Consider the following 13,381-nt stretch of genomic DNA (forward strand, 5'->3'; position numbering starts at 1 on the left):
CTAATTTAATGTTAATGTTCACTTTTCTGTGCTTTCTGCCAAAAGCAGAAGTATGAATTCATCCTCAGAAATGATCCAAAACCACAAAAATATCACATTCTATTTTATTGCATTTTTTTTTTTTTTTTTACACAAAACAATTATGATGCACAGTCTATCAAATAAACTTTTTGTTTCATTTCATGTTTTTTAACAAAACAAAAACAATTTCAGAGGGGGGGAAAAAAAGTGCTTTACAGGGATTTACCGTCTCAATAAATACAAGGACATTGAGGTCTTGTTGGATCCTGTTCTTCACACAATGGCCATGGCACTAAAATACAGATGCACACTCTCTACCCCTGCCAGTACACACACACACACACACACACACACACACACACACACACGCACGCACATACACACACGCACGCACACACACACACACACACACACACACACATCTTACTATATACAAACTCAGTTTTATATTGTCCATATTGTACCAACGCTCCATTTCCCACACAGAGGCTGAACAAGCAACCGCATAAATTATAAATTAATACACTGGTTTGGAAATGTGAAAACATGTCACTTGATTTAGTAGGAATGGGTTCGACCAGTATGCTCATCTCAGACAATTTTGTGACTGCTTCTGATTTTGAAGCTGCAATTTAATCGTTGACATTCAAAATGCAGAACAGAACCTGTGATTTTCCGGGAAAATCGAGTACAGGAATCATTACAGGTCATTCGTCCTAATCATCGTTAAGTGACGGAAAAGTTGTCCTATTCAATAATGGAAATTATAAGGCACGTTGTATTATCATCCTGTAACAATAATTACATTCTAGCCTTATTTCAGTGGAAAATTTAACAAAATTTGATTTTTTTTTTTTGAGACATCATTAAGTCAAAAATGTAATTCCAAAAGAAAATATTCCATCAAAAAAAAAAAGTGTTTTGTGTACATTTAGGTTTCCTTCATGGTTGCTCCGAGACAAAATTGAATTGGAGGAGTCTTACCTCTAATGTGGTGTACTGTGTGTGCCAGGACCTTTGGCCACAATGACAGTCCCTCTTTAAATTTATCTTCAGTACTCTGACGGCACTCCAGAAGCTTCAGTCCTGTGTCAGTCCTTGGTTAGTTTTTATCCCTTTACAACTTCACCTTCATGTTAGAGGAGCGGAAGATGCTGTACATGAGAAGCAAAAATGGATCCTTTAGGTGGTATAAAATTCAATCTGTGAGTTCCCGCTATTGATAAACGCTTCTCAATCATTTTTTGACAGACTGGCTTGCAGGTGGGATATTACTGTCCTCGGAGAGAAAAGAACAGAACATAATGACTGATGTATCTTAGTTTTTTCCCTTTCTTCCGTGTCTTTTTCTGTTTCCGGGCGGGCAGGGCCCAGGGATCTGTCCACTGAGATTTGTCCTTTCTCTGAGCTGACTCCTGCGTGACCCTCGAGTCAGGTCTGTAGATCAAGGGGCTGGGGTGCGGAGGTTAGGGGGGTCACGAGGGTCTCGGTGGAGAACTAGCGGCTGAGGGGGAGCTGGGGCATGGACATGGCCTGGTGAGGGAGACTCTGAGAGGTCAGGACGGAGAAGGGGTGGCCTGGGGAAGAAACAAAAGATTTTAAAATAGTCGCCGCGAGAGAAGGGAAAAAGAAATCTGCGACACGAAATGAAATGGCGACTCACTGTCGATGTACCCGTGAAGGGCCACCATGCGCGCTCGCTCGGGACTGCCAAAGGGAGAGTAATGCAGGTCATCGGGCAGAGACGAAGGCATCCTGGACTGAGGATGACCTTGGGGAGCCCCGCTGTGCTGGGGCGTGTGCTTTTTATGTCTTGCTCTGCAGTTTTGAAACCACACCTATGAAGATGCAATGTAACCAGACATCATGTAGCTATATACTTGAAACAGAACGTGTTGATTTCTTTCAATAGTATGTTGTCAAAAAAAAATTTCACTGCTAATATATTGCCTTTATGCCATTTGTCTATTTATCTATATCAATACACCCAGCTTATGATGACCTGATGTCTTGCTCTACTCACCTGTATTACTCTCCTGCTCAACCCCGTCATGTCGGCTAGTTTCTGTAGCGTCTGGGCGTCTGGGTTGTTGTCCTGAGCGAACTGAGCCTGCATGATCTTTACGTTGAGAGGGCATATTAGCACAAGCTCTGCTGCTACTGATGTTATTAAGGATCAAATAAAGTCAGATGCAGACTTTGTGAGAAACAATGTTTCTGACCTGTAGCTGCTCTGCAGTGAAAGACGTTCTCGCCCTTTTGGCCGGTTTGGGTTGACTGTCCTGTTCCGTTGGAACTGCTCCTTCTAATGTGATGCCATTGCCTAAAAAGAGCAAAAATATGAGTCGGATGAGTTGTGCTACAACTGTTGGGAGGCATAGTCAAAGCACAGGACTGTGACTGTATAGAAAATGAGTTTCACACGATCTAATCCTGAGCTTTTGGTCCACATTTAACAGATATCAAAGATCTAAACATGAGCATCAGTTAAATGAATTTATTTAAGTTATTCAAGGATTAGTCCTAGTTTGGACTGAGTGACTTCATTTCCCCACTCACCGCTCTCAGCCGCTCGTTTAAGGTTCTCCACCATAGTGTCGTAATGGATCCTGCACAGGACCTTCTCCTCCACCAAACCGAACTCCTCTCCCGTGGACAGCTGCCTCTTACACGAGTAGCACGCGAAACATGCCAAGTGATACGCGTTCCCCCTCGCGCGCCGCACCCAGTCGCTGGCGTATATCTGCCGCCCACAGCGGGCACACTTAGTACCAAACCTACTGTGAGGGAGAGAAGAGGAGAACAACAGAGGCAGAGGAGGACGAGAAGTCAGAGAGAAACAGAGTTAAGAACGAGGGGAAAGAGGCGCATTCTGAAGAGAACACTGCAGCGCTAGCTCTCAGGATCAGTTTAAAGGGGATACCAAACACAGACGATAAATCATGCACACTGGCATCTCTTTCTTTGGGAATATTTTGAGTGAGATGAGGTTGAAAGTGGGTGTTTTCAAACATGAAGTTCTGGCAAAACTCAAAAGGCTTTAAGGAAGAAACCTTGGAGGAGGATATGGCTCTCAGAAAAGAGTGCGGCTGCAAGCTGAGCCTTGAACGCAAACAAACCAACACCTGCAATTTCCTGGTTGATGCATGAAGGCCCTGACATGTACACACACACACACACACATACACACAGTCCAGGGTGGTTTTACACACAGTGGAAGATGAGGAAAGTCTTGCATGACATCATCCTAGATTGACCCGGTGTAACTGATAGCAACAGTGAGGTTGGTGGAGTATAAACCTAAACCACCTGACTCACTGTTCTGGGTGGGGGGCGTTTGAGGCGCACAGAAAAAGAGGATGTGAGATAAACAGCTAGGAAGTTAAGCTAGAGCTGGAGTGAACATTAAATTGTTAGGTCAACAGATGCTTTAAGACAATAAAGACCTAAAACCAGTTTGCATTAATTTATTATTAGCTGGTTTTAAACAGGAGTGAATGGTTCTTTTATGAAGACTATTTTGTTGCAGATTGACTCAGATTTTATGATTTAGAAGTTTAGTAGTTGTGTGTATTTATACCTTTGGGCAAACATGGAGCTTTTTGACACGGATGAACCACATCAGGTTTAGGAAACACACTTGTTAAAATGCATTTGGGTGTATTTATTGCTGTATTTGGCAAAAATAAGAAAAACATTGACTATCACAAGACAAATTCTTTAAGATGTGGTTCCTGATGAGCAGCTGGCACCGTGGAAGGTCCAAATAAAACCAGTGCAACTGAAATATCACGCAAAATTCCTGTTTTGCACGATAATGAAAAGAAATTAAGCTCCTTGTTTCAGGAGTACATTATTTATGGGCGTCAATGGGCATAAATTGCTGTTGGTTTGAGGCGGTTGTCGTCGGGTTAAGAGACATTGTTGGGGTCAGCAGCTGCCAGTTCTGGTGAAGGAGGCGAGATTTTAGAAATGTTTTCCGGGAAAGAAAAGATAATAATGGCTCATTCGCCCGCGGCTCCACTGCTACGCGTCGCTTTGTCTTTGTCGCGCTGCCTCAACAGAGGTAAGGCACAGTATCACAAACATATTCAAAGGGAGGTCGGTGGAACTGAAGAGGGGAGGGAGCGGGATAAGAATAGATATCGAGAGAGGAGTAATGCTGAGGGAAATGGCGAAGTAGAGGACGTCAATGGAGCGGGAGGACGGGGGTGCAGGAGAGCACAAGGGTTGCCAAGTGAGTGGGTTTGGCAGCGTATCAGTGCACTCGAGTCCACTCTATCGAGGATAAAAGCCTACTATAACCCTGACATCTCACATGCTCGTAGCCCTCCTTGTGCGTACGAGCTTGTTTGCCAGAAATTTCATTTTTATGCATGTAGTGTGGAAGAGAAGATTTACAGGTCATCCACTGGCCAAGGATCGGCTCGTTCAGTTCCCTGCCCTTCCTCATTTTTATTCCCATCAGATTTTTTATAAGTCAGCGTTAAAGGCCACAACAACAGGTGGCCTTGATACTTAATTGGGTGTTATGGCACCAAAAGATTTAAAATTGTCACACATATGTTGGGCTTCGCCAATCAACGTCTTTTAGGCCAATAAAGCCGTTCCGCAGACAAATCAACTCCACTGTTTCATTTCAGATTGTTATGGAGAATTCCAGCGTATTTCTATAGTATAGAGGAAAACATTGTGGAACGTTGTGGCTAATCTGGCATGACAGCTTGTCAGTTTCGTGCTCCGAGACAGAACGCAGAAAAGCTACAAATCGTGCCTCCTTTCAACCCCCGCCCCTCTCCCCCTTTTCTATCTCCATCCCCTCCCTCTCTCCTTTTTTTTTTCATGCGCTTGTATCTCGTTTTCTCGTCGTACCTCAAACCTGATGTTTATTTTGGAACGACGTCAATCCTCACAACCGCTATATCACCGCAGAGCTCCCCCCTTTTTCCCCCCAGACCTCTCTTATTTGCTCCCCTCTTTCGTTTTTTTTTTTTTTTTATTCACCTGCTGCTGAGGAGGTACACATTTTTCAGATTATGATCTGAAGTGCTGTGAGAATACACTAATCTCTATTAGATTTGTCCTGTGAGAGATGTGCGGTTTCAAGGCGCGAGGTTCGTGTTAGGCCTAATCTGAAATGGAAAAGGAAGGGAAGTGATCCATGTACTCTACAGACGCCCTCTATTTATTGCAATATTACCAGGATTTTTGCAGATTAACCCTGCAAAAAGGAATCCTTGACATTTTCACTCTGTGCTATTTGAGACTGCCGTAACTGGGAATGCAGCTTTGTAATAGCCAGCCTGACTTTCAGCATGAATGATTGTCGGAGCTTTATCTGGTTTTTATTTAAACTCCGAGCAGAGTGTGACAGATGTCTTATTATGACTTGATTGACTTCATTTGGTTCTTTCTTGCCTTTGTTGCTATGGAGACCTAATCAGCTATCTAGAGGTGGGTGGCTGATGAATAATTATTTTTGCAAAAAAGTTTTTTTTTTAAAAGGAAGCGTGTACGCTTCCACGTGTGCACACACCGGACCCACGAAAGTTCCCTGCACATGTGGACTCTGGTTACAGTGTCAGTATCCCAGGGTGCCCCTGATTAGAGCAGCAATGCAACTTCCTGTGTGGCCTGCAGCTCACGGACATGGATGAGGTTTCTACGGAGCGAGGCGAGGGAGGACTGCAGAGAGGCGAAGGGGGTAAAGGGGAGGAGGCTGATAAAGAAATGGTTTGCGTGTGTGTGTGTGTGTGTGTGTGGGTGAGAGAGAGAGAGAGAGAGAGCAAGCCCCTGAGGCCTGACATGGGTTTGAGAGCCACAGCGGGGGCTCTGTCCTGCACCCCCTATGCTGACACACCTCCCCACCCCACCACCACCACACACACACACACACACACAAGTATACGGAGGGAAACCCACTCTGATTTCCTGCTATTACGCCCCATTAAAGCAGCTGTCAGTCCAAAGCCAGATGAGAGGCTGACACAGATGAGGAAATATCTCCAGAGGTTTGAAACCAGCCCAGAGGATCTGGACTCGCAGTGGTGTTTAGCCTAGTTTAAATCTGGCCTAAACCCAGATTACAGTTTATATTTACAGACCGTACAGGCCCCATCCCCGCAGCAAAGCTTCGCTATACCTGCAACTGATTTAAAATCATTCCTCTTTCTCGGATTGACTTATAAGGACATCAAATCTAAACACAAATACCACTATGCAAATGAGGACTTTTGCTTAGATTGTAACCATATTAAGCAGAGGATCTGATTCTCCATGTGCAACAGTTTTGCCCTCAGCACGTGAAGAACCAGATTAATTTGCTCGTATTCGGAGTCGCTCTGCAGCAGCAGACAGTGAACAGTTAATCCACCGATGAGAGCGAAACCAAACATCTTGACGAATGGAACATGATGCATAGGTACTGTTGCAATTCAAAAAATATTTAGAAAAGGAACAAAGTATATGGTTGTACTGCATTACAGCAATTGCTGCAAAACTTGAACTTTACGTAATTCTGTGTATCGGTAACATAGGTTCTCAGTTGTGCATTCAAACTAAATAAATTAATTAATATATTTACATACATGAAGGAAAGTCTCATTATACAATGCACAAACTTTTAGTGAAAGTAAACAGTAATCTTGAGCTCAAATGTTTAGTCAGCAGAGTGAGAATTGGCAGCAACATCCATGAATTGTTTAAGTCTTTAAGAAAAAACGACAGAAGTTCTTGGTGCATAACAGAACACGTTAACTTCTGCTTCAAGGAATCGTGATAGACATTTGTAACTAATCCTAACCTTCCCGCCGACACTAAACATTATAGTAATTATTAGAGAAAATAACTGTCAAGTTCAGACATTTTCTCTGATTTAATGGGACACCAACACGTTTGAGCAATTTGACGCAACTCGAGACAATAAATTAAAACAGCTCGGATTTAAAAGCCGTACACAGCTACATCTGTTCCACTCATGACCAATTTCGGAGGCCTGATTCTCTGACATATTCAACACCTACTCTGTGTCTCCGTGTCTCCCAGGCCAGAGTGCAGTGTTGAGGGTGAGAGGGGTGAATTTCGAGCGTTTAACACGAGACGGGTCAGGTGAAATATTATTATGGTGCTGCAGAGCAAACACAAAAGTCTCCAGTTTGTGAGAAGAAAAAAAAAAAATGATTGGCAGCTGCTAGACGTGCAAAAATAAACAGAGATCCCGTGCGTGCGTGTCTGTGAGCGAGCGTGCTGTAAAAGGAAGATTATGTACGCGTGATTTTACATTCCTGCTAATGTGCACGTAAATGTCATATTCATAATTCCATTTCACGTTATAGGTGTGTCTCCTTGAAGAGTGCATGTGTCTGTCTTAGCGTGTGTGTTTTCAGTTTGGATAGGAGTCACATTCAGACCAGAAACATGCTGACCGGGCACTTGGGGCAGTCTAATTGCTGGCCTGGAGGCCTGAGGCTCTGGGGTGGAGGACAACTAATTGTTGGTGATTATAAACCTCAGAGTGGTGGCTTGGTGTCAGGTTTTGATCAGACAAACACCGAAGTTCACTCACAGCTCCATGCACTCACGTACATACACAGACACACACGCAGCTAAGCATAAATGGGCACGTGTACCCATACGATGTGCTGCAGGCTACTGAACAGGATTTGACTGTGCTGTTGTGAACCCCGCTTAACCTCAGATACCACACACACACACACACACTCTCTCTCACACATGCACACACACTCTTTAAAGAATAACACAAGCACACACATGGTGTTAAAATTCAGAGTGAAAACATCAACAAATCTCTTGGTCTCCAGCTCGCATGAAAATAAAATTAAAATTGTATGTTGAACAAAATGCGATAAGTACAATATGATACAACCTTACTACTATTATTATTTCTATTATTGTTGTTTCAATTATTTTCAATCATTATAATTAGGTTTAATTCATATAAATAACATGCATTATGGAATAGTACAAAATGGAATTATTTGAAGTTTGTTGTCTGCAGGGACTGACTAAACTCGGACTGCTACACGCTCAAATTGGCATATCCGGTGATTTCCCTTTATTTCATGTGTCCATCTGACGTGATTAAAATAAATAAATAAATAAATAAACTAGCGCGCGCCTCGTTGCACGTGGTGCATTAACTGTGTTGATAAGTTAAATGCGTGTAATGATAGCTTTATTTACTGGTTTATTTAGCGAATGAGCATTTAAAAAAATGTAATTTAATAACCGACTGCCGAGACATCTCGCGGGAAATGAACATATAAAAACAGTTGAATACGCCTCTTAAAATATAACGCGATGAGCGGAAGAAGGTGGCGTGAAAAAGATCCTAATCGAGATGGAGCCTCGCACAACCTCAAAACACAACATTTTAAGCTTTTGGTGGGTGATTTATCCGGACTACAGTGGCCTAGATACTTTTCTTCTTCTTCTGGGGATGTTGTCTTTTCGATAGCCATAACAAAGCTGTGGATCTTTCAGCTCATCATTGTGGGTCGAGAAGGCTTTTATTTTGTTACACACTTTCAGTTTTTTTTTTTTTTTTTTTGAAAACGCCTTTCAAGGATACATGAGGAAACCCACATCTATTTCAAAGGGCGAGAGAGAGAGAGAGAGAGAGAGGGAGAGAGAGAGAGGGAGAGGGAGGACGTGGTGTTTTGAAAACATGGCCATAAACTTACCCTACCTGAAATAATCCATTTTACAGAAGATCTCCTTGTTTTTGATGTAGCAGCTGCTGTGCTGACGTAGTGACGTCCGGCACACCGAACACTCCAGACATCGCACGTGCCAGATCAGGTTGTTCACCTGCACACAGACACCCGGCGTGTCAAAAAACACACAAAACACACACACACAATGAAGAGAACAAAACCGCGGTAAACACAGACAGCACTAATATCGTTCGTTCGCTTTCTGTAACCGCTCGTCCCGCAGAGGGTCGCCGGTCCATCGCTAATTTAGAATCACCAATGACCCTAAACCTAAACAAGCACGTCTTTGGTTGGTGGGAGGAAGCCGGAGTACCCGGAGAGAACCCACGCAGACACAGGGACAACATGCAAACTCAACATTAAAAAAGGCCCCAGTCGACCTAGATTCAAACCCGGAACCTTCTGGCTCTGAGGAATCAGTGCTAACCCCACTGTGCAGACTCTGATATCGTATATGTTTTTTCCTGTGGAAGGCGCCTGCGCAGTTAGGTTCTTACGAGTTTATTTTTATTCATTTATTTTTCCCGAGAGAGAGCTTTTAAAAATTGTCCCTCTTCTTTTATTCATGTTTTAGGCCCAGTACTCTAAAATATGACTACCTTGACATTTCAACAAAAGTATCAGTGATGTTAATTATGATTTATATTATATTAATCGAAAGCAGTGTCTTCATATTGGAATTCTGACTGGGATGTTTTCATATTTCCATCTTGTGTTTTCTTTTGCAGCCACAATTTCCGTAATATTTGTAAACATGACGTTTTGCTGAAAAAACAAAACAAACAAAAAAAAAAACGAAGCACTGCTATTTTCAAATATTATTATGGGTGGAGTATAGTGTAATTATTTACTTATAATGTTAGCTGGTTAAAATATTAAATGTACATTTATTTCTTCGCTAATATTTTCTGACACTGACCTCAATATTTTTCGTTCAACATCGATTATATCCTTTTAGAGAAAAAACAATCTCCGTCAGGCGTGGAATACAAGTGAAATAAATCTGCACTGACAACTGGTGAAATGGTTGACATTCGTTCAAGATTCCTTTTGATTTTTGATTTTTTTTTCCAGATACCAAAGGATACCACAGCCATGTCGTTGTTTAATCAGATGCCCGTTTAATATGTTTCTAAATATTTTTTCCCCAAATTCAACTTAATTACACATGATGAGATAAACCCTGTTATCCACACAAGACGAACAGAAGCGAACGAATTTTGATTAAAAAAAAAACATCCAACACAACCAAAAAGCATGTGTTCATCGTAAAATATATTTGAATTTATACATTTTGAAATCATGTATGTGTCACTTAAAAAAAACTAATTCAGATTGAGTTGGTCATTTAGACAGAATGTCAGTGCTAATTAATACATTTATTAATTTATTTATTTATTTTACAAAATAATAAAAATGTAATAATCTTCCCAACTGGAATCTACAATTAAAGACGATATAAACTGCAATAAAAGTGCTGTTTTAATGTAATTTATGTTCACGGTTTAGAATTAAAAAAATAAATAAATAAATAAATAATCATGCAGCATAGTCATTTGCGTAAAAAAATTGTGTTAATTAAACGAATTATTCCACATGATATGTCACAGATTTGGGGAACAACAAATGTCATCAAACGGATTTATTTAACATCGAAAACTGAATTGTTTACAGCTTAAATATCTGTTCTGTGTAAATTAAATGGGCTATCTGAGCAAATGACTGTGATACAATTTCTTATCGCACACTGTTTCCTTTCTGTTATCATTCTTCCAAAGTCTACGCAAAGGAATCCTGACCTAGAGCCGGGTCCAGTCGGATAAAGGAATAATCATCTTCACACTTCCTGACAAACACACACGTTTGCGCGCGAGCAAAGACTGTTTTGATTTGGAGCACGCGAGCGCACGCGACCAGACATGGCGTAGAGAGAGTGGGGCTGTAAAACAGCGAGAACCAACACATCCCTGATGAGTCTGCCGTGTCAAACGCACGCTTTTTTTTTCTTAATTTTTTTTTTTATCTCGTTTCCTAAAATATTACCGCGGAGATAACATCGGTCAGATTCAGGCACGGGTCGTACTGTATCTCAGGGCTTCCTTTATTTTGTTATTGTTCGTTGTGCAGCTGCAAAATAATTAGTCAAAACGTTGCTAAAAAAAATAAAAAAATAAAAATGCAACGGTAGTTATATCTGAATTTTAAAAGATAAACCTAATGTATCTGTTTCGTGAAGGCTTTGCTTGAAATTATTGCCGCAGAAATTACTTCTTCCTCTGCTTTATTTGGTATCAAATAATTCTTAAAGGATATATTATTATTATTAGTTTTGATTTCAGTGCATCGATTCAAACATGCACCAGGCCTGCAATAATAAGACCAGGGTCAACATGGCAGCCTTATTCGTTCGTTTCTGCTCGTCTAGTGTAGATACTATACTGTATTTCTGTCCATAAACGCTGGCGTAAAAAAAAAAAAGGGGGTAAACAAACAAACAAACAAACTAATGCAACGCCCCCGGAAGAGAACTGCTCCTAACCAAACGGCCGGCCAGAGTGTCGAAGGGGCACGGTGGGGTTTTCTCACCTTGAGCAGGTATCTGTCCAGGATCTCCAGACCGCAGCTGGCGCACAGGTTCTTCCCGGTGGAGGGCACCGAGCTGGTGGTGGAGGTCGGCGAGCACACGGAGGGGGTGGACGGAGTGCTGGGCGACGAGCGAGTGTCCTCTCGCTCCATGTTGGACCGCTGGGATTCACCGTCCGAGTGAGACTGCAAGAAGACACGAGCGCCGCTCAGTATAACACACAGACGCATCCCCATCACACAGTGCACAAGTCGCCATTTTTACGACGCAGCCAAGGGTACTGCAACACACGCGTAATTCAGACATGCAACGTTTATTTCCAACTTTATTTTCCACGTGTCGTAAACAGGCAATAAAGCTCTCACCATTGGCGTGTGTTTAGAGTCCACACTGCAGCGCGAGCCTCCCGGTGTACTCTGGCGCTCGGTAGAGATCACCTACAAAACAACGGTCAGTAAACGGCAGCCCTTCATCACTTTCCCCGTGTCATCCTCAGCCGAGAAATCCTCAGGAGACATTTGCAGACAGCTCTTCAGTCCCGCTCCTATATAAACTGGCCCTGACAATAAACCCCGGTTAAAACCGCTCGCAACAAAAGGCACATTTTAATGAAGCTATTTAAATTTGGATTGATTTTTTTCCCCCTGCCCTTAACCCGCGCCTCTCAGAATAATAGTAGTTTCTTCGCAATCCAGGACACGGGAGTGGAAGGAGGGGGGGTTGAAAGAAAAAAAAAACTACCTGTAATTACAAATAGCTTGAAACGCAGTGGATAAGAGGGGCCCGGAGTGTCAATTTCAACTGTCAATCAGAAGAAGGCAACGGGTCACCCAAAGAATTGCAAATTTGATTTTTAATGGCTGTAATTAAAATCTAATTCTCTTCAGGCGAACTGGCAGCGCTCGAGAGGCTCGCGGACCGCAAATCACGCTATTCATAACAGAGAGGCGCGTGCAGCTGATCTCAGTACACAAGCCGTGATTCTAGTGACATCACAGAGGGACAAAACAAATCTCAGGCAGGACGCTGCGGATAAAACAGCACATTTGCCTCCGCAGATCAGCTCAGGATGAACACGGTTTAAATAATTCCGCGCAGTATTATTGCATCATTAATAACACATATTAAACGTTGGACGTCATCGCATAATTCAGTTTAAACTAAACAGGGGTAAAAGGCCCAAAACAGTCCAATCTGGAGCTTTTACGCACGACGTTGAATCTCGTTCCAAAGTGTTAGTACCTGTTTCGTGGGAATTCCTTCGGACAGAATCTTATTTCCCTCTGAAAGAGGGGACAAAACTTCATTTTTCCAGTACATGAACCCCTGCAGTCTCACAGCGTACGGTGTCTCCAAACTCGGTGCCTGGGATCAGGGAAAGAGTCGGCGATGGGCGTCAGAACTTGTAACATCCGTACCATGCATGGACTCGGGAGTGACCGGCGCACGGTTTAGATTTTAACGCAAAAAAAGAAAAAGAAGTTTCGGTCTCTTTAAAATGCTGCGGTGCGCGACGATATCAGGCGAGGGTTGTGAAGCTTTGCAGAGACGAGGCGCTGCTCGCTGCTCCTCGGAGAGCCTTATTTTGGAGCAGAAAGATTTCTTCCTCTCCTCCTCTCTCTCTACTTTTGAGCAGGAGTCTGACTACAGGAAGTTAATCAGATTGAGGGGTTGGCAGCTTTTAAATCCGAGGCTTCAAGGCTGCAGAGGCGACCGGAGCGCAACAAGCTGAGAACCAGAGTGTCTCTTCAGAGCTGTAGTGAAAGTTTGCTGCGACCCTCCTGGCCTGCCTTATAGTTAAAGAAGGGGGAGGGTGAAGGAAAGAGTTTCATATGCGTGAGAAGGGTGGACGCAGTTTGGAACCGTTATGACAGAAACTTACTCAAGCTCTGCTGGTGCATGTTTGATATCTCAGACACTCACAGCGGCAGCCAGAGAATAAACACCCAATGTAAATTATAGTTGTTTATCTAATTGCCATTTATTTGCTACTGGAACTATACAGCTGGTGCAGACTGTATAGGCAGTTACGCACCAATTA

General features: G+C 42.6%; 1 protein-coding gene across 4 annotated transcripts; it reads right to left on the bottom strand.

The window, feature by feature from the left end:
• Positions 1–92: 92 nt before the first annotated feature.
• On the bottom strand, positions 93–13,111 carry lhx6a (LIM homeobox 6a). Of its 4 annotated transcripts, none has more exons than XM_047569027.1 (9): positions 12,583–13,111; positions 11,706–11,777; positions 11,343–11,525; positions 8,729–8,850; positions 2,581–2,798; positions 2,244–2,344; positions 2,045–2,140; positions 1,685–1,859; positions 93–1,598 (listed from the first exon to the last, which is right to left on the bottom strand). In XM_047569027.1, exons 1-9 carry the CDS (start codon positions 12,658–12,660, stop codon positions 1,519–1,521), a joined length of 1,125 nt encoding a protein of 374 aa, XP_047424983.1. In that variant the 5' UTR covers positions 12,661–13,111; the 3' UTR covers positions 93–1,518. The 4 variants fall into 4 exon arrangements, with proteins under 4 accessions (XP_047424983.1, XP_047424982.1, XP_047424984.1 ...); XM_047569026.1 differs by having other exon boundaries at positions 2,581–2,801; XM_047569028.1 differs by lacking the exon at positions 11,706–11,777 and having other exon boundaries at positions 2,581–2,801.
• Positions 13,112–13,381: the final 270 nt, after the last annotated feature.

This window comes from Mugil cephalus, chromosome 19, assembly GCF_022458985.1.
Source record: "Mugil cephalus isolate CIBA_MC_2020 chromosome 19, CIBA_Mcephalus_1.1, whole genome shotgun sequence".
NCBI classification, from domain to species: Eukaryota; Metazoa; Chordata; class Actinopteri; order Mugiliformes; family Mugilidae; genus Mugil; species Mugil cephalus.